Genomic DNA, 20,055 nt, shown 5'->3' with positions numbered 1-20,055 from the left:
CTAACTTAGGCTTGGAAAATCAGCTCCACCTGTTGCTGTAATGCATGGAGACAGTCATAGAATTTTGATTGTCTTCTCCCATTGGACTTCTCTTTTTGTTAGGGACAAGAAACTGGGATTGAAGTGTATAAAACCTATAATATGAAAATATAACCTATATTATGAAATTGTAGCACTAAACAAGCTGGAATTCATAGAATCATAGATTGGTGTGCTTTGGAAGGGATCTTAAAGAATTCCACTCTGAGTAAGAGGTGTAAGAGCAGTAAGAGCTCGTTGCTGTTGGAATTACGGTCTCTCTAATAAACAGTATTTTGAATGGCTCGTTATTTAAACTCCTGTTTGTGTAAGTGTTTTAACAGAGGAACCTTTCAATACATTCACGTTGCTCCAGCTTTAGAAATGTTTGAGAATGCTGCAGGGAGTGGTGCAATAACCCTTGCAGCTCAGTGAACAGTTTTGTGATACTCAAATCGTTGTACAAGATTAAGATCAGAGCTGCGGCTCACAGGCACAATGCTGAACTCTCCGCTTTTCTCTCAGTCCCAGATGCAAACCCAGGTCCAGCAAGTGGGAATCGTCCCGACGCAGGCCATGGCCACTGGGCCCACAGCAGACCCCGAGAAGCGCAAACTGATCCAGCAGCAGCTGGTTTTGCTGCTCCACGCTCACAAGTGTCAGCGGCGCGAGCAGGCCAACGGCGAGGTGCGCGCCTGCGCCCTCCCGCACTGCCGCACCATGAAGAACGTCCTCAACCACATGACGCACTGCCAGGCTGGCAAGGCCTGCCAAGGTGAGGCCTCTCTGCTCTCTCTGTCCCCAGCCTTTCTCTTCTCGTCCAGAGGGTCCCTGTGCCTGGCGCAAGGCAGTGCCAGAACTGGCTCTGTGGTTAAACTGCTCCCAGCTCTCATCTCTCTGCAGTTTCCAGTTCAGAAAACAGAGTGCAATATTTGCCCTCCTCAAGGAGGATGGTGCCAGTGTAGCCTTGCGAGCATCTTCTTCATCTCCTCTGTTATATTGAGTGTGATATCCACCATGTCTTTGTCTTAAATTTTAGTACTAGTTTCCTTCATTTGCACTGGGATCACAAAACATTTTAATTGTATTTAGTTGTATGTACAGTATTGCAATATTTGCCTTTTGGAGGTAGGAAGGTGTCAGTGTAGCCTTGCAGGCATCCTTTTCATCTCTGTTGTATAAGGAGGGTGTAGTGTCCACCATGTCTTTGTCTTAAATTTTAGTACTGATTTCCTTCAGTTGCTGGTAGACCACAAAAAAAATTAGTTGTTTGCGGTTTTAGTATTGCTTGTGAAAGAGAAAGAGTAGAGTTACTCTAAAAAATGAAATAATTCAAAACCAATTAACCAAGGAGTGACTCTTAACTCTTGCTTTCCCTTGCTGCAGTTGCTCATTGTGCATCTTCGAGACAAATCATCTCCCACTGGAAGAATTGTACTCGGCACGACTGTCCCGTGTGCCTTCCTCTGAAAAATGCCAGTGACAAAAGAAACCAACAACGTAAGTACTTCTCTTACTGCTGGCACCAGTAAAACTGTTAAACCAAAGTTGATCACGTGTGCAGTGGAGGAATAATCTCTTGACAGTATCCCAACAAACTTAGTAGCTGTTAACAATCTTGTATAAGGATAGATATAGCAGTGAATTCCCATTTCTGATCATTGAATGCAATTTATTACTTAAATACACAATAATTGGGAAAGTCTGAGCTCAAGCACACATCTTTTTTAAATGGTGTGGTAACTTCTAACTGGTGTTTCATTGTGAGGCAGGTCAATAGATTCCAGTTATGAGGCAGTTTTGGATGTAGGTAGGGGCTTGGGAAGGAGATAAGCTACTTGATTGTTTTTCCTGCTGCTAGAAACAACTTAAATCAACATGCTAATGATTTAAAATAATCAAAAATGTTTGAAAAAACAATTCTCCCATGCAAAAAGCTCTGGGTGCCTTAATCATTAAGTGTATTTAACACTGGTATAGATTAGCTGAAGTTCTGCAAACCATGCCTGGTTTTTATAATAGCTGAGCTGTTGCTGATCATTGGGGCCAATCCATTTGTAGTTTATTTCTTCTTCCCTCTTGCTCTGAAACAGAAAATCTGAACTTATGTTGGTAGGTTTGCTTCTCATCAAGTCCTTTGAAAAGATGCCAGGGTGGAACATTTTACAGCATCAATGTAAAGTTCTAGAAGCCTTAAGTAATGTTATGCCTAAGTATATTTAAATAAGGGTTAAGACGTGGAAAATAGCTGCAGGACTTGCAAAACTTGTACATTAGAATTGGATTGGAAGCATTCTGCTGATTTCCAGTTAAGCTGAGACTGCAGTGGGGGAACACCAGTAAACCTTGGAGGATGGAGAGTTGCTCCTAGGTTAGGTGGGATTAAGGTGGGGGGGAGAGTAGCTGCTAAAATGATCAAAATTATCCATTGAGCATGTTCTCTTTATGGTTTTAGGAGGGGTTTTCCTCCTCCAAAACTGAAGAAAGTATAACGATAGAGCTACTTGGAGGTCAGGATTTTGGTTTTATTTTACCAAACTTCTCCTTGATAAACAAGATAAATTTTGTACTTTGAAAGTAGTAATTTGTTGCAAGTGTTTAGTTTGGCCCTCAAAAAATATGTTGAAGGCTTTGCTTTTTAATATGACATGGTCCATTTGTGCTTAACATCCTTATTACACAGTTGTTATCAAAGTGCTAACAACATCTACCAGAACAGAATTGTATTTTTCAATACAAGCTGCTTTACAAAAGTAGTTTGTGCACTATTTGTTTTGTTGTTCATACAGCTGATCAAAAGAGAACAAAAACTTGAACATAAACAGTCCTTAAAAATAATTTTACTATGGGATCAAATAGGATATTGTCTGACTGCAACAGAATTATAGTGGATAAGTGTAGAATTTGTCTCTCTTGTTGCATATGGAGGGAGATAAATATGAAATCCCCTTCTTCTGTTCAGTTAATCAATAATCCAGTGGTGCAGGGTTCTTTGTCCTGGATTATGTCTCTGAGTCATACATGTAACACCTCACGGTTTGTTGGGAGATGAAAGAGGAACACTAAAAGTACTTGTTTACATATATTATAAAAGGTACCCCTTTTTGGGCATTCAGGAAGGTTTGTGAAATGATTTACATTAATATGCACATTTTAAAATGTTGTGCCTGCTCAGGTGAAAACTAACCAGAGTTGGGTTAGTTTTAGACTGGAAGAAAATGTTGTCTTTTTTGAGAATAAATCATGGTAGCTTCTACTAAATTGGGAGGAGGAGGAGGGAGTCTGCATTTGGCAGAATACAGAGAACATTCAGAAAGGGGAAAAGGAATGAGAAGTGTGGTGACCCTCCTTCCTGTGCCCATCCCTGTTTTCCTGTTGTTATTTCAGTCCTGGTGTGTCCATGCTGGGCTTTCAAGCAGCTCATTCAAAGGGTGCCCACCTTTTAGAACATTCTGCAGCTGAGCACTGGTGAACCATTGCAGTGTGGTGCCTCCCTTCCATGTGCAGTCATTCCTGTGCTTTTGTGGCTTTCTGTTCCTCCTCCTTGGGGATCTGCAAGTCCTGGAAAGTCCTGGGGTTTAGATTATTGCCATGGAGCTGTTTCTGTACAGGTCTTTCAGTGTTGAGATTTTTTGCAAAGAACATTGTGCCGGGTTTCCTTTGTATTGCCTTTTTTATTTATTTTAAAGCAGTCTTGAACTATATTTTACTATAATGCTTGATAGTGACCTGACTTGTTAAAAGGACACATTGGGACAAATTTAAAATTCTTCCACCGTGGTTCTTATAGTGTGTCCCATTTACCTCTGAGGGGGCAGGGGAAACTGGAAAACAAATATTATTTTGCACATGGTAAAACATTAAGCTTTTCTTTTGAATAAGCAGGTGATTCCTGTGTTTTGAAGTAATGGCTTGAAATTTGGTTGAAATATTTTGGGGTTGAAGGCTTGTTTTTGTTAGGAAGTACTTCTTGCTCCCTGCTGGGCCCACCACAATATGAGTTACAAAATTTTGCAAACAGTTGTTGATATATTTCCTAGCTGCGTCAGTTATTTTTTTGAAGATTCATCTTGTCATGCACGTGCTTGAGGTCCTTAATTCTTCCATTCCTGCCTGGGCAGGTATGTTGTGCCACAGCTCCTGGATCTGCTCCCATTTGTAATGTCCTGGGCCATCCCCATGCAGTGCTTGGTGTGCGTCATTCCAGGACCAGGGGACGCTGGAAAAGCCCTGGGATCCACGCTCAGACGATTGAGGCCGGAAAGTGGAGTTGTGAACTTGGAGCTGGTCTCCTCTGTAACTTTCCTTGTAGGAAAATTTTAAACAAAATGCAGCAAGGAGAAAGCTGGATTAAGAAAAATTAAACTTGAGACAATTAATCTTCACCTAAAAGTGTGATTTTAGAGATGATAGAGACAGAAATTCTGGAGTATGTGAAGTCAGGGATGAAAGAGTAGGAGTCTGATGAGGAAAATGGAAGTAGGACCAGGATTTAGCTGGCTGAGGTAGCAGGTTATTGAATACAGGTGGAAAATGGAAGAGGACCTGAATATAGAGCATTTGGGAACCAATCCTTTGCAGAGAAGGAAGGAGTGAGTATATCCATGCAGGGGGAAACGTGTCCAGGAGGAGGAGGCAGCAACTTCTTCAGTGGAGTCTGCTTCCTGTGAAAACAAATGAAATCCAGCTCGTTCAAGTCTTGCTGTCAATAACTGTAAGATCTACAAAAAAAAAATATGTCTCTTGTTTTTTCAATTGCTGGAAATCATATAATGGTGACGCATCAGTTATCCCATGGAGACACAGGATGGATGGTTAGTCTATGGGTGAAGGAGTTCCATTGACTGCCTGATACAATGCTGTACTGAAGGCTTATGATTTAATGCTTAACTTAAATAAAAATTAAAATGGCATTGGTGGTGAAGTTTAAAACTGGCACTTCCTGCTTCAAGTTCTTCATAAAATCTTCACCCTGTGATTTGATTCAAGTACAGCCTTTAATTAAATGATTGTGTACCCTTACCTTCATGTACCTGCCTAATGCTGAGTGCAGGACAAGCTCATGCTGAGGTGAGTCAAGGGCACCAGCACAAATTTTGCTCCAGCCACTTTGAGATGAGCAGAGTGAGGAGTTGCAGAACAGAACAAATCTCAATTAAAGAATTTGGAAGCAAAATCAAACATTTAAACCAGCGTGGCTAAATTTAAACCAGCTCATATCTTGTTGTCTGAGGTGATGAGACAGAATTGCTGAAGGATTTTGGTTTAACAGCTGCCAGCTGTTCTAACAGACAATTCTGTCTCAAATGCTACTTTCTTTTTGCATCTTAATTGTTAATATTACCTTCTTTCTAGCTTATTGATCTAATCCTTAGTGTTTAGGAATTTAAAATTCTCAAAAATGGTTTAACATGTTGCACTGGAGTGGTCAGGTTAGAGAAGTGCTGGGCATTCATACTTAAAATAGCATTAGGGATCTGTGTTTAAAATAAATTTTAATTAGCTGGAGGGGCTTCCCCCTAGAATACATGAGTGCAGTGTCATTAAACAGCATTACCTGAGACAGGAATCCTGCAGGTCAGCTGCTGTTTGATGGTTTTGATGCCTTCTGGGACATTGGGGTGTCACCAAGGCTGCTCAGGAAGTTCTGGGGCTGCTTAACTTGTGCTCGTTTGAACCTTCCCTCCCCAAGTACATAAACACAAGTGACACTGTAACACTGGGACACACAGAGCCAGTTGTCTTTACAGCATTTAGAATGTGAATTACAGAGCTCACTTCACTCTTGTAACTTCTGTCGTGGGCTCCTCAATGTCTGAAGCATCAGTTAAGAAAAGTAAATTGCAGTAGACATTGCTTCACATAGCAGTGGCCTAATGTGTCTGTTCCAGGGCTGTATTTATTTTAGTTGACTTTATTTCCTGCAGTATCTGTCACAGAAGGAACGGCATTTGCACTTGGGTTTCTCCAGAGTGGAAATTTAATACTCTCTGCCTCCATCTTCTTGTTTGACAGATAATGTCATGCCTTCATGTAAAACCAGTGAACAAACAGACAAGAAAAACTCCTTCAAAAACAGATTCCTGATGTTGGGAAATAGTCAGAACAGGATCCTATTGAGTTGTGAAGTGTAGAAAAGCTGAGGCCAAATAGTCTAAAACTGTTCTAACACAGGGGCTGAACTTATGCTTTGTAGTAACTGATGCTGCTGCCAAAGCTCAGCCCAGAGCCGTGGGCTGGAGGTGCTGGACTTCTCCAAGTGAGCTTAAAGCCAAGCTTGCAGTCTCAGACAATCAGTGGTCTTTTCCCCAGGAGAATGTGAGGGATGGTGGAAGGCTGGGCTCTCTACAATGGGATGGCCAGAAGCCTTTCTCTAGTTCCCAATATTGGCATCACCTGTGGGCATTCTGCCATCTCCACACTTCCAGCCAGTGCTGAAAGCAGATTGGGGGTGTTTTGTCCTAATTTTTCTGGTGGAATATCATCCTCTAACAAGCTGGAATTCCTATTAGCTCCTGAAACAATCTGTGCTGTCACAGCAGCCTCTGAAGCCTTTTGAATTCCAGGGTGCCACAAGTTTTGTGCTGTTTAATGTTCCTATTCCTTGGCTTGCAGTAGTGTAGAGGCATCTTTCTCCTAGATTTTGTGATTACAGAGTAGTACGTGCAAGTCCAATGAGGAATTCATATAGTTGCTCTTTAATATGTCTTTTTTTTTTCTTTTTAATTAAGCTGATAGGATCTTAATCAGCTTCTGTCTTTGTTTTTAAATTCTCTTGGAAGTGATCAGTGAGTTCAAAAGTTATTGTGAGTGTGTCCACAGAGTGTAAGTATACATAAGCCTTAATTTCCATGGTAATCCCAGCTTTTAAAACACTGTGGATTGTCCTTTGGGGAAAAAAAGGATGTTTTTTGTGGGGCTGCTTATTCAGGAGAGGGAGATATCTGAGTATATTTATTAGTAGTTCTTTGGCAAATGAGATCAAATTGATTTCTCATCTGGAGAGGGAAAAGTCTGGACTGTGCAATGTGTATGTTTTCTCTTGGGTGGAAGCTGGAAGCTTATGTATCTCTTTCAGTGATTCAGTTTCCATAGTGGGTAAGGGCTTAAGAAAGCCTGGATAATGCTGTTAATGTCTCAGAAGGCTTGTTTTCATGACTTTTTTATCTAACCACGTGCCCCTCCTAATATTTCCATAGAACAGTTATTGTTGCCTATATTAAGAGCCATTACTGTTGCTAAGTTTAGCTCACACATTTGTAATGCACATTACGTACTTAATTACCTGAGGGGGAAAATGTGAAGGAAGTGTTACTTCTACCAGAGTCTTGGTTATCAAAATGCAGTGTCTTTGTGCTGAAGGTTGTACTCCATGGGTCATTCACAATGGAACATGGTATTACTTAGAATTGCAGCTAAAATGAGAACCAGAAAGCAAAATTTTACTCACTTCTGGATTAAGTAAATACTACTTTACCCTCTTGTTTCCATTTCTGTCTACAATGCGAATGACTCTTCCATACGTCTGCATGGTGGGAGAGGTTGGTTGGTTGTGGTAGCCATATAGGTTAATGAATATCTAAACATTGTCTAAATTATTGACCAGGGTTGCACCCCTTTCTGACTCTCCAACTTATTTTAGATTTTGCCAGTACAGTCTGAAACTCATCAGGGTTTTTCACAGCTCTGAGTAACTTGGGGTTTAAGGTAGTTTGGCCTTCAGAGGATTCATCTGGTGACTGCTCGCAATGAAAATTTCTACCAACAGATCTTCAGTATTACCTTTGTGTCCAAGGACACAGTGTTTCTGCTGAACTCAGGATCTCTGTTCTGGAGCCAAATATTTTGACCTAAAATGGGATTGATGGGAAAGAGGGAAGTAGAGGAATTAAATTTTTTTCCCCTTAGTTTACTGTCCCTAAGCATGAAAATCCTATTTAGCCTGGTATAGGAGCCTATACTATATATCTCTTACAAGTAATTATGGGCTTATCTGCCTGAAATTTACAGCACTTCTCTTTAGACTGCATGGATTAATAGCCAGGGTGGGTTCTGTCCTGTAGAATCAAGGGCTGAGTTTTCCCACTTGGCATCTCGGGTGTTGTTCTGTCCTCTGGCAGAAAAATGTCTGTACCATAGAATATGTGCATGTTCTGGTGACTCTTGGCATGACTGGTTTTACTCCTTATCCTCATCGAGTTTTAATTTTCTCTTATCCTTTCTCTTTTCTATAGCCCTTTTAGGGTCTCCAGCTGGTGGAATCCAGAATTCCATTGGTTCTGTTGGCACGGGCCAGCAGAACACTCCATCGCTAAGTAATCCCAATCCAATTGACCCCAGCTCCATGCAACGAGCCTACGCTGCCCTTGGGCTGCCATATGGCAACCAGCCTCAAACACAGCTGCAGCCCCAGGTCCAAGGCCAGCAGCCAGCACAGCCTCAGGCTCACCAGCAAATGAGGACCATTAATGCACTGGGTAGGTGCAGAAAAGACCAAGAAAAAACAATGTTAAAATAACTGATGTTGCATTTTTAGGACAGTCTGGTATTTTGTTTGGTCAGAGTAGTGACTGTCTGTTCATGTTGTTTAGTGAGTTAAAAATACACTATTTATATACACTGCCGTTCATTTACGTTTGAATATTAAAAAGTTTTTAATATAGTGCTTTTGCCAAATAGCAGGAGTTTCAGTTTCTTTTGAAACATAGCCCATAGCTCATTCTCTGAGGTGATGAGACAGAATTGCTGAAGGATTTTGGTTTAACAATTGTTACCTGTTCTAACAGACAATTCTATCACAAATACTACCTTTTTTTTTTGCATCTTAATTGCTAGTATTACCTTCTTTATAGCTTATTGATCTAATCTTAAGAGTTTATGAATTTAAAATTTTAATAGACTCATTTTTGTAAGTAACTTAAATAGCCGTGTATGTGCAGTACAGCAGGTATTATTATAAAAATACTTAAACTGATAAATTGCTTCTTTTGTTAGCCAGGTGGGTCACTAAAGTGTAGTTTTGTCATATTATTGTCAAAATTGTGACCTGTGTACCAATGATGTTTAATTTTGTCACAAAGGAGCCAACCAGATGAACCTTCCCGCAGGAGGAATAACAACAGACCAGCAACCGGGTCTAATTTCTGAAACTGCTCTTCCAACATCCCTTGGGACAAATAAGTAATGCACACATTTTCATTCTTGCTCAATTAAACATTTATTTACATGCTTATGAATGTAAATAAAGAGCATGCTTTAAAAACTGATTGTATTGGCATGGAGATGGTCAGTCACGTGTACAGCTCTGCTCTTCTTTCCTGTTTCAGTTCCAGAGCTGCTGCTTTGTGCCTCCTGAGAGCCCCACAGTATTTAATAGTTTTAAATGAAGTCCCAAAGGAAGAATAATTTGTATTTTTAAGTTCATAGTTGTGATTCTTTACCATTCACACTGTGAATGTGCCTTGTAAACTCCTGAGCTTTACTGCTTCAGGGGTTGCAGTTTGTTGATGCCAAAATTTCACTTAAGAGAATGTTTGATGCAATAGCTGAAAGTGGTGAAAGCAACAACTCAAAGATTACTTCAGGCATCAAATCTACGACAAAACTCTGCATTCTGGTACTCTAACAGTCCTTTTTCTTTTTACTTTAGCCCACTAATGAATGATGGCACAAACTCTGGCAATGTTGGAAACCTCAGCTCAATGCCAACGGCTGCACCTCCTTCGAGTACCGGGGTAAGGAAAGCATGGCATGAACATGTCACTCAGGACCTGCGCAATCATTTAGTGCATAAACTGTAAGTATTCACCAAGGCTGCCTTTTTCCTCAATGTTTTTAAATAATTTCAGTACAGTAGTTCTTCTATTAAGCTGTAAGTTACCAGTAGTGGTTCTCAGGTGCTGGGCCACTCAGGATGAGTTACCTTTAACCCTCCTCTTCAGTTCGTTCTTCATGCTCATTAAGGAGTGGGCATGGAAGTAGTTTCTATTGCTAGTAAATTTGCTCTGCTGTGGTGAGCAGTTATTTAGACTCCAGACTGTTAAACCTCACTTTATTTTCATCACTGAATTTGCTTTAATCTTGTGTGAAATATTAAAAAAAAATTTTTTAACCATTTTGATATGCTTTTACATACCTGGTGTGTAAGGGAGCATCCAGGGTGATTATCATAAAGCTGTATTGATTTTTGGGTTTCTCTGAGGATTTTTTTCTATTATTGTTTCTCCATCCTTGCAGTGTCCAAGCCATCTTCCCCACTCCTGATCCAGCAGCACTGAAGGATCGCCGCATGGAGAACTTGGTGGCTTATGCCAGGAAAGTGGAAGGAGACATGTATGAATCTGCTAATAGTAGGGTATGTTGCTTCACTCCAACATGTTAAAGAACAGTAGCATCACAGATCTTAGAAGTGTAAAGAAAACCACAGAGAATCATTTCACTGCCCTCTTCATGAGGAAAGTCGTGTTTTCAGTCTATGACAGTGTTTGTGTAGTCCCAGACCATGTGATTCATGTCACTCCAAGCTAATTCACCCCCCTCACCTCTAGACACTATCCCATCCGTCCCTGCTTGCATCCTCCTGAAAGTGTGATTGACATGCAGGAAGCTTGGAGAACAGCTTGCAGTTCTTGATGTTTCCCTTTCTGATTTCGTCCCTTTTTGGAATTCTGTATAAGCAGCAGTTATAAAATTTTCTTAGGGCCTCTTTACCACTGGAGGTTTTCTCTAGGACCCAGTGCTGTTCTACTGCTTTCATTCCACCTGTACTGATGGAATTAGTTCTCCTCTACTCTGCAGCACCAGGAGTGGTTGGGCTAAGACATAAGAAGCCAGTTTTCCTGCTTTGTGGGTGGGAAAAAAAACAGAATTCCTCTTGTAGTTTGTGATTTTTGCTCTGTCTGCACAGAGATGTCAGTTCAAATCTCTCTTACTTGGAGGGAGCAAACCCCTGTTGATTGACAGGCTGAGGATATGACATGGTGGTAATTCTATCCTAAAGGAACCACTCCCTGAAGTTTTTCATTGGGAAAAGATAACATTATTCATGGCAGTAGTAACAGCCAGTGAGATCCTACCCGATGAGAAACTTGAGATCCTTTCTTAAGCAAGGGAGGAGTATCTAAAGAGAGTAGTTAGTGGCATTTCGGGTGATAATCAGATGATCCAGTCAGACACTTCTGCCCCTCTCAGCCCATCTCCCAGAAGAGCTTGGGGTGGAAAGGGAGCTTTTATTTCCTAGAGGTAAATAGGCAATGGCCATACTTACAGTGCTGCTGCTGTGTCAGTGTTGGTCAGTGACCATGTTGTATCCTCCTTGTAGCTACCAAGAGGTTATTTACAAGGAAGACTTGGGTGTGCTCACACTTGGTTACCCTGGCAGCTTTAGAGACCAGTTTTAAATAGAAGGTGGATTTCATGGTCACACCTGGGTGTCTAAATACCTTCTCAGGAAGGAATAGTATAGTAAAACTCCTGACTGTAAAATTAAATGCCTTCTGACAGACAAACACCCAGAAGTATCTTCTCCTCACCCCTCAAAACAGCTGTCAGAGCCTCATGGCCAGAAGCTTCCATTATTGGAATTCATCTAATGTATTTGGCTCCAAGCAGCAAACTTGGAAGAAGGGAGTAGTAATTCAGAATGTGTTAACAATGCCATGAGGAATTACATCTTTCTTTTTGAGGAGCTTCCGTTCTACTTTGACACTGAAAAACATATCAGTAAGAGGCACTGTAAGGAGCTTAATGCTGTTCTAGCAGTGTGTGCTCCTTGTGAACACAGCCTTTTCAGGAGTGGGAAAGCAGCATGATATCAAATTTACAAATAGGAAGTTACAACTGAAGTGGCTTGAGCAGCAGAAGGGGAGGGGCTGTAAAGCTTTTAAACTGGACAGCAGAAAAGTGTCTGCACTGATTTTTGAGAAACTCTGAGAAGTGACCTAGAAAACAAAGCTTTATATTGCATGACTGGACTTCCTTAACAAGGCTGCTGAGGAACACCTGTCTCATATTAAGTTTTCTGAAATTAATTCAATCCTGCTGTAATAACAAATTCTGGTTTCGATGAAAATTGAATAAAAACAAAATGATTGTGGGCAAGCATCACTCAACCTGTGCTCTGTGTAACCCTGGGTTCTAAGAGCATGGTGACCCCACAAAAGAAATGTAGACTTGAGGGTTTGTGGGAGTTTTTTTGCCTTTAACAGGTGCATAATCTCATGCACTTGGCAGATGTGTGTCCAGCAATTCCTGACAAGCAAAATTGTCTATATGGTGTGCACTGTGACTGTCTTATTGGATCTGTTGTCAGTGTGGGTTGAGTAAAATGGATTTTTCATCTTGTACAGATGTAGTGTTTACTTGTCTGTGCCTGTGGACTATTTTTCACTGAATTTTCTCCATTCCTTTGAGGTTTTGTCTGGTTTTGTTTATCCTTTGCCATGATTGTTGATAGACTCTTTAGGAAAAGAGCAGTTCCTTTCTTTATGTAAAAATTGATCTGTCCTTAACATCTGTCTCCTGAAAGTTTATTCAGTGTAACAGTGTGCTGGGAATATCTTTTTCTTTTGTCTGTGGATTAGTGGAAATGTTTATTATGAAAATAACATTCAAAAATCGTTAACACTTAGAAACTAAAGCACAGCTTCTTGGGTTTTGCTGAAGCAACAGAGAACCTCCAGCCTTCTCCTGTGTCTGCTAATTTACTCAGAGTAGGTATGAAGGGTAGCCATAAAGCAAGTGTGATTTCTGGAAGCTTTTTTTTCCCCTTTTCTGCATTACAGCAATCTTAAGCCTGTCTTAATTTACCAGGATTCTGAAAATAAATATTTCTTTTTCAATTAGGCAGGTGCATACATTAAAAAACAAAACAAAAACCCCAACTTAAAACCAGATGATGCTATTCGAGTAGACTGAATGAGTTTTGCTGCTGCTGATTACTCTTTTTTCCCCCCCTTTTAGGATGAATACTATCATTTATTAGCAGAGAAAATCTATAAGATACAAAAGGAGCTGGAAGAGAAGCGGAGGTCTCGTCTCCATAAACAAGGGATGTTGGGGAACCAACCAGCCTTACAGACCCCCGGGCCCCAGCCCCCAGGGATTCCCCAGGTGGCTGCTGCCATGGGCCAGGCACAGCCCGTCAGGCCACCCAGTAAGTGCTGCTGGAGCTGCCTCTGCTTCTCAGGAGTCTTTGGACTCAAGCTAATCCTGAGGTTGTGTTTAAAATTGGTTTTGCTGACTATTCTTGTGTTGTGTTGCAGATGGGCCTATGTCCATGCCAACCGTGCCTATCAGTCGTATGCAGGTTTCTCAAGGTATCTGTTTTCCTCTCTAAATGCAATTTGTGGGCTCAAAATAATTGTTGGGGGGAAAAGTTGATCTTATGTTGGGGTTTTTTGGTGTTGGGATGGAGGACCTACTGGGTCTGCCCTTTTTCACCATCATTCTTTGTCATTGCTCTGTGTGTCAGTGCAGTGTTAACAATAAGTATCCAGCACTTTGCTGGGGATTGGGAATTAATTCAGTGCTTCCAAAGAGAGGACAGCTCAAGCAAGAATGCTGTGGATATTCTCTTTTAAAACACTGTAAAGGGGGAAGGATGTTGGCATGTTTTCATCAGTTAATTAGCCAAAAATACACCTGTAGCTGGAAACACAGCACATTAGTCCTAAAATCTGTGTAACTAATGATACCCTTTCTTGGTTTCTGATGGAAAGTGCATCTAAAAAAGCCTTGGAGCTTGTTCACAGCACTTGTCATTACTCACTGAGGCTGCTGTGAGCTCATGGGTGGTTTTTTTCCAAAAGATATAAACCCATGACTTTTAGGTGCTTCAACTTCCTTCAAAAAAGTGTCCTCAGCTATTTTATTTCTTGCTTCAGAGTTAGTATGAAGTCACAACTTGTGTTGAAATGTCCTTGGGAAGTTAAATCCTTGAAAAATTCATTTGAATAGGATAACAAGTTGATAGCAAGTATAGTTCCATAATTACAGCTTTAGACAAGTTTTTTGGAGGGATTAAATGTTTTGTATAAAAAGCACAGCCCCCTGTTCCCAGCTTTTGTCCTGATTTGAGGCTTGGAGTTGCCTTCATACCTACAATATGTATTTTTATCATATTTACTTCAACCATTTCAGTGAGCCCTGAATAAGACATTGCTGTTTCAAAGCAAATGCCTGATTTTAAGAAACCATCCTAAGGTATTATTTATAAATAGCATCCTGTCTCTGCAGATCATCCAACATCCTCTGCAGATCACCTACTCTTCATCTTTTGCATTTAATGTTTTTTTTAGACACCAAAAATTGTATTTCACCCTGACTAGTATTGTTCTAAATACTTCTTGCATCCTGGTTTGTCTGTTAAGTCAAGTAACTAAAAGATAAAGCGTAGGGCGGTCGAATTTCAGTCATAATAACTGTTAATTTTATAGTAGAATATAGATCCATAAATTCTGCTGACTTGTTCCTAATGACTTGTTTTGGGGGTGCATTTGCAGGAATGAATCAGTTTAACCCCATGTCCATAGGGAATGTACAGATGCCCCAAGCACCGCTGGGACCGCGGGCGGCGTCTCCGATGAACCACCCGGTGCAGATGAACAACATGGGCGCCGTGCCCGCGGTTCGTACCCCCCTCAGCACCCTGCTCAGTGCAGCCTCAGCCCACCCCACACCTCATCTCCTCTGAAAAGGCCAAGTCACAGAGCACTGCTGCAAACTGTGGGATAATTTCATGGAAACGCAGCGAGTCTGACAGGCTTTTAGTGAGGAGTTTGTTTTCAACATTTACGTGTTCTAAAAACACCAGGCAGACCTTTAGAGGGGCACGTGCCACAGGTGCAGTAATCCCAAGCAGTCTGTGGAAGAGCATCTATTGTCTTTGCAGTACATAAACCTTCTTTGTTCCTACATGAAAACATGTTTTTATTCTTTAGAAAAACAGAAATATTTTTAGTTTCCCTGGATTCTTTCTGTCACCCCAGAGAACAAAACAGAGTTAACACTCTGAATATTACCTGTTTAAAAATAACTGCCTCCTGAATGCTGTGGAACAAATGCTGAACTTATAGGCATATGTCCCCTTCCAGTTAGTGTAATTGAGCCAGTTTTCCTTTTATTTTTTTTGTCCTATCTTTTGGTTGATTTCAGTGAGGGTATTTTCCTTTGTCCTGCTCTGTAATCCTAAATGGTAATTAGTTAATCTGGGCGTTAATTTTCAGATGGCAATGTCTCCTTCCCGAATGCCTCAGCCACAGAACATGATGGGAGCTCATTCCAACAGCATGATGGGTCAGGCTCCTACCCAGAACCAATTCCTGCCCCAAAACCAGTTCCCAGCATCCACTGGAGCCATGAATGTGAACAGTGTGGGCATGGGTCAGTCAACAGCCCAGGCTGGGGTGGCACAGGTGAGATGGGTTCTCTAAGATTTATTTGCTCTTAATTATTTTGCTCTGATTTGTTTACCTTACTTATATTTGTTTATTTGTATTTCTATACCCATTGTTTGATGTAGTCACCCCAACTTTGGGGGATCCTGGGTTACATCTGCCTTCTTCAGAAGCTCTTACATAACTTATCGACATCTGTTAATGGGGGCGCAACGCCCTGCAATTCCTGATTTAAATTCCTTAAAAATTCATGCTGATGAGATTCTTAGGGGAAATATCAGGAATCAGTTTATGGGATGCCTATGAGCATATGTTTTTGTCTCTGTGTAGCTAACTTTAAATCTAGGATTATACTGAAGTGGTTGGGGAAGATTTCTAAAGATTGTTTTAACTTCTCTGCTTCTGGAGAGAAAATGGTTGGGTTTTTCCTGTAACATTTTTCTGTTACAGTAGTAGTCTATGAAGTAGCAGCTGTGCTTATGATGCCAAAGTATCTGCTTTTCTGGAGGGAAAGGCTTGTCCTTTAACTCAGAGCCCAAGTAATTTAGGCTAGTTAAAACCTCCAGAGTTCTGAGAGATTACTTAGATCAGGTTATGAAGGGCTCTGTCGGGTCAAGTTTGGAATATGTTCAGGATGGAGTATCTGCAGTTTCATGGGCCCTGGCTCAGTTGTTTGACTGCCTTTGTGGTGAACACTTTTTTCCCAATGCACTTAGTTCCATAAAACTGCCTCTGTACAGGCAATACAGAAGTGTGTTTTAAATTTGAAACCTCATCTGCAGGAAATTAAATGATTTGTATTTCTAAGAGTAACAGTTACATTTGAGGATGGAGTATTCTTTTTTATCACCAGTTATCTGATGTAATCTTCAGTAAAATGTATCACTTCAAGGTTTAAGTACATCTAGAGTACTTTATTGTTGCTGCTCTGAAAAACAAATACCCAGTTTTCTGAAGCATATTGAGCAGTTTAATTAGAATTTAAAAGAAAACAAAAAGACTCTTCTTAAGTCTTGCTCTGTGCAACAGCAGTATTAAGTGTGTTGACCTGCCCTCTGAAGCAGAGCTGCCTCAGAGTCCTGGCCTAAAAATGGGTATTTGCTCAAAACCATTTTGTGTCAAAGCCCGACCTTTGCCCAGCTAATGGCACAATTTAGAGGTTGCCTGTGGGTTTCTGTGTTACTGGGATTGTGAAGATTCCCTCTCTATGCCAGTGGGAATTAATGCAGGACGTGCATGATGTCCTGTGTCTGGGAGAAAGGTCCTTGAGAGCTGATGGCAGCGATGACAGAAATCAGAGCAGTCACTTGCAGTAGCAGCATTTGTGGCTGATCTGCTTACACTGACAGTATCCTGTCAGAGAAGGCTTCAGGGCTGTGATTGAAAGGATCAGTGTGAATCCAGGGTCTGTAAGACTCTCTCTCTTCCTAGCAGGGGCAGGTTCCCAGTGCTGCTCTCCCCAACTCCATGAACATGCTGGGGCCGCAGGGCGGGCAGCTGCCGTGTCCCCCGGTGACCCAGCCACCCCTGCACCAGGCCACACCTCCTGTGTCCACTGCTGCCGGGATGCCACCGATCCAGCACCAAACCCCCACGGGAATGACTCCTCCCCAGCCAGCAGCGCCCACCCAGCCATCGACACCGGTCTCGTCCTCGGGACAAACTCCGACCCCGACGCCGGGTTCTGTTCCCACGGCCACGCAGACCCAGAGCACCCCCACGGGGCAGACTGCGGCCCAGGCCCAGGTGACACCGCAGCCACAGACCCCTGCCCAGCCCCAGTCTGTGCCAACCCCACAGCCAGCCCAGCAGCAGCCAACATCTGTGCAGGCACAGCCACCCGGCACTCCAGTAAGTACCAGCCAGTCCCCCTGCCTTGTGTTGTGACATCCCACGAGTGTACCTGTGTGTAGCATCATGTCCTGAATGTGTAGAGCCCATAGCTGTCCATAGCAGCTTCTGCTTCAGACCAGAGGGTTGGTTAGAGATGTGTAAAATGTGTGTATTCAGATGTTCTCAGCATTGTGTGAAGGAGGGGGGGTTGAATGGCTGAACTGCTCGAAGTAAAATTGGCAGCAGTGTGCAGAAAGATGAGGTGTAACAGGCGTAATGCTCTGTGTGGCCATAATCAGAATCTTTTCTGATCCTGAGATTTGCGTATTTTTTTTCCTTTTAAGTTACAGCCAGGGAAAATGCACATTTCAAGGAATGTACAGTATTTTACTGGGCAGGTGTTTTCTCTGTAAAAGAAGCCTCTTTGGGGCAGAATTCTTCCTTGGCTTCTCCTCTGTAAAGCAGAGTTATTAAATGTGTAATATCAAAACTTGGCTACAGTGACCTGTATCCATGTTCTGCACTGTTGTAGAATATCATCTCATGTCTCTTTTGTGCTGTTCATTTTTAGTAAAGGAAAATATTTCTATATATGCAGTGTCTTTCTTTTGTACTGTTTTTACAACAGCTATCCCAGGCAGCAGCTAGTATTGATAACAGGGTCCCCACCCCTGCCTCAGTTGCTAGTGCTGATACGAATTCCCAGCAACTAGGACCAGATGCACCAATGCTAGAAAGCAAATCAGAAGTTAAAACTGAAGAAACTGAGCCAGAGACTAGTGAGACACAAGTGGAAGCTAAGACTGAGGTAAATGAGATTCTCTACAGCTTAACTGAAAGCAGTGATAGATATAAAAGCACTTAATGATGTGTCTGACTCGGTGAGCTAAGGGGCGAGAGGAGGGTCGTTACTGCAAAGTAACTCCTGAGGAAAGCCATGGATGGAAAGTGCTTCAACAGTCTCAAACTAATATTTTGGTGGCTGAAGTTTGGGTTGCAGATGTAACAGTACCTGTCATTGCGTCCTTTCTTAAGGTGGAGGAGGATTTACAAGGATCTTCACAAATAAAGGAAGAAACAGATGGAACAGAACTGAAACAGGAGCCAATGGAAATTGAAGAAAAGAAGCCTGAAATAAAAGTAGAGGCTAAAGAGGAAGAGGAGAGCGGCACTAATGGAACCACTTCACAATCCACATCACCATCTCAGCCCCGCAAGAAAAGTACGTGTATGAAAACTGAGTTCCCTTGTGTGCTTTGCCTTCACTAACATTTGTTTTCCATGGTCTCAGCTCCTGCTGGGAGGTGTGTTTTGCACTTGTGTTTCCAGCACATGGAGCTCTGGGAGACCAGTACTCTGTCACTTAATTTTGAAAGTAGGATTCCTTTAATGTTACATGAATCAGGTGAGAAAGGCAAGTCACTGTGCCCTTGATCTCAGCAGTGCCTGCCCAGAAGGACTGAGGCAGTACGGCAGTGATTGCTGGAGGAATTAAATACATAAATCCCTCCTTGTACATCTTGGTGCTCTTTCAGGAGAGCTCAGGGTAGATAAGAGTGCTTTCAGTTACCAAGGATATCCATTGCTTTTATTTTCCTGTTAAAGAGGCTGGACACACCACCTTTATCCTGAGTTTTGTCAGTCACTTTTCTGAGAATCAGGCACTTGAACTCTCCTGAACCTGTGTTCTTCCTAGACTGGACTGCTGCAAGAGGCTTAACACTTATTTTAGAGTCCTGGGTTTTCAGGACTTGAAAGTTTTCAGTGTAGTGTTCATTTGCTCAGCAGTCTCTTAAATTGAGCTACAGTATCAGCACAGATTGAGGTGTGACTGCATCTGTACTCAAAGAAGCTTCACGGTATTGCAGGTTATATAAATTATTGGGTGCCTTGTGTTAGTAAGAAATAAATAAGATCATTAAAACAGAAATAAATTTCTTCACTTGCAGTGCAGGCTTTGTGGCTGCAGTTTTGTAGCAGTTTTGAGACCTCTGTCTTTTCTGCTTTATTGAGCTGATGTTTTCTGTGGTTAGTTTTTAGTTTTCAACCAAAGGTAAGCTTTCAACGTGCTGCAAATGTCTAAAAAATCTACATCTCCTTGATGTGCTTTGGGTTGCATTTGGTTACTAACCATAATCTTTTTGTAATAAATCACTATAAAACACATTTCCCTGTAGATTGGTGTTTTCAGCTGGCAGCAGAGCAGGGCACCCAAATGAGAGTGCGCTGCAGAACCAACTGGCAGAGCCTTTTCTAACCCAAATGTAACACAGGGAGTGGAAAGCTTATTAGCATTTCTGAGCCAGTGATATTCCCAGTGGAAGGAATCACTGCTGCCTGTTAGGAATGTGCTTGCACAGGGAAGGTTCTTGCACAGAGTCAGTTCAGGCTGGGTCACTGCGTATTCCAATTCCTCCTTCAGTGACACAATTTTATCTTGGACGTTTTGTCACCCAGTAACTGTGGAGTTCAAAGCACGTGCAACGTGGGCAGATACAACCACAGACACAAGTTTAAATGGTGACATTTTCTCACCAAGGAGTTTGTTCAATGTTAATTGAGCATTGGTCTTAAAATGCTGAATAAACCAAGAGGTATTGGAGAGTAATTACTGCCAAGTGTGCTGAAGGGATAGGTGATATTTTAAAACTACTGAAGAGACTTATCAGGAGTTTTGCATGGGTTGTAAAAATATTGGGAATTCTTCCTTCTTCCCATGCAGGCAGATTCCTGGGGGGCATCCCACAGTAAGCTGGGACATAGCAGGCACTGAGGGGAGGTGCCATGGACTGTGTGCTATAATGCAGCA

The 20,055-nt window shown here is 41.8% G+C and overlaps 1 protein-coding gene across 5 annotated transcripts in view; it reads left to right on the top strand.

The window, feature by feature from the left end:
• The window catches only part of CREBBP (CREB binding protein), a 96,204-nt gene that overhangs the window by 48,006 nt on the left and 28,143 nt on the right, over window positions 1–20,055 (top strand). For 2 of the 5 annotated variants that reach the window (XM_032126407.1, XM_032126411.1), the window contains 13 exons: window positions 544–793; window positions 1,405–1,518; window positions 8,253–8,495; window positions 9,099–9,198; window positions 9,668–9,814; window positions 10,255–10,372; window positions 12,979–13,171; window positions 13,281–13,334; window positions 14,520–14,644; window positions 15,243–15,431; window positions 16,845–17,264; window positions 17,875–18,054; window positions 18,282–18,468. In XM_032126407.1, the coding sequence (XP_031982298.1) occupies window positions 544–793; window positions 1,405–1,518; window positions 8,253–8,495; window positions 9,099–9,198; window positions 9,668–9,814; window positions 10,255–10,372; window positions 12,979–13,171; window positions 13,281–13,334; window positions 14,520–14,644; window positions 15,243–15,431; window positions 16,845–17,264; window positions 17,875–18,054; window positions 18,282–18,468 (2,320 nt within the window). The remainder of the gene's footprint in view (window positions 1–543; window positions 794–1,404; window positions 1,519–8,252; window positions 8,496–9,098; window positions 9,199–9,667; window positions 9,815–10,254; window positions 10,373–12,978; window positions 13,172–13,280; window positions 13,335–14,519; window positions 14,645–15,242; window positions 15,432–16,844; window positions 17,265–17,874; window positions 18,055–18,281; window positions 18,469–20,055) is intronic. The other 3 variants (XM_032126409.1, XM_032126408.1, XM_032126412.1) reach the window with 3 other exon arrangements.

Source organism: Corvus moneduloides, chromosome 16, assembly GCF_009650955.1.
Source record: "Corvus moneduloides isolate bCorMon1 chromosome 16, bCorMon1.pri, whole genome shotgun sequence".
NCBI classification, from domain to species: Eukaryota; Metazoa; Chordata; class Aves; order Passeriformes; family Corvidae; genus Corvus; species Corvus moneduloides.
The sequence above is the reverse complement of the archived record's forward strand: the minus strand, read 5'-3'. Positions and strand labels throughout refer to the sequence as shown.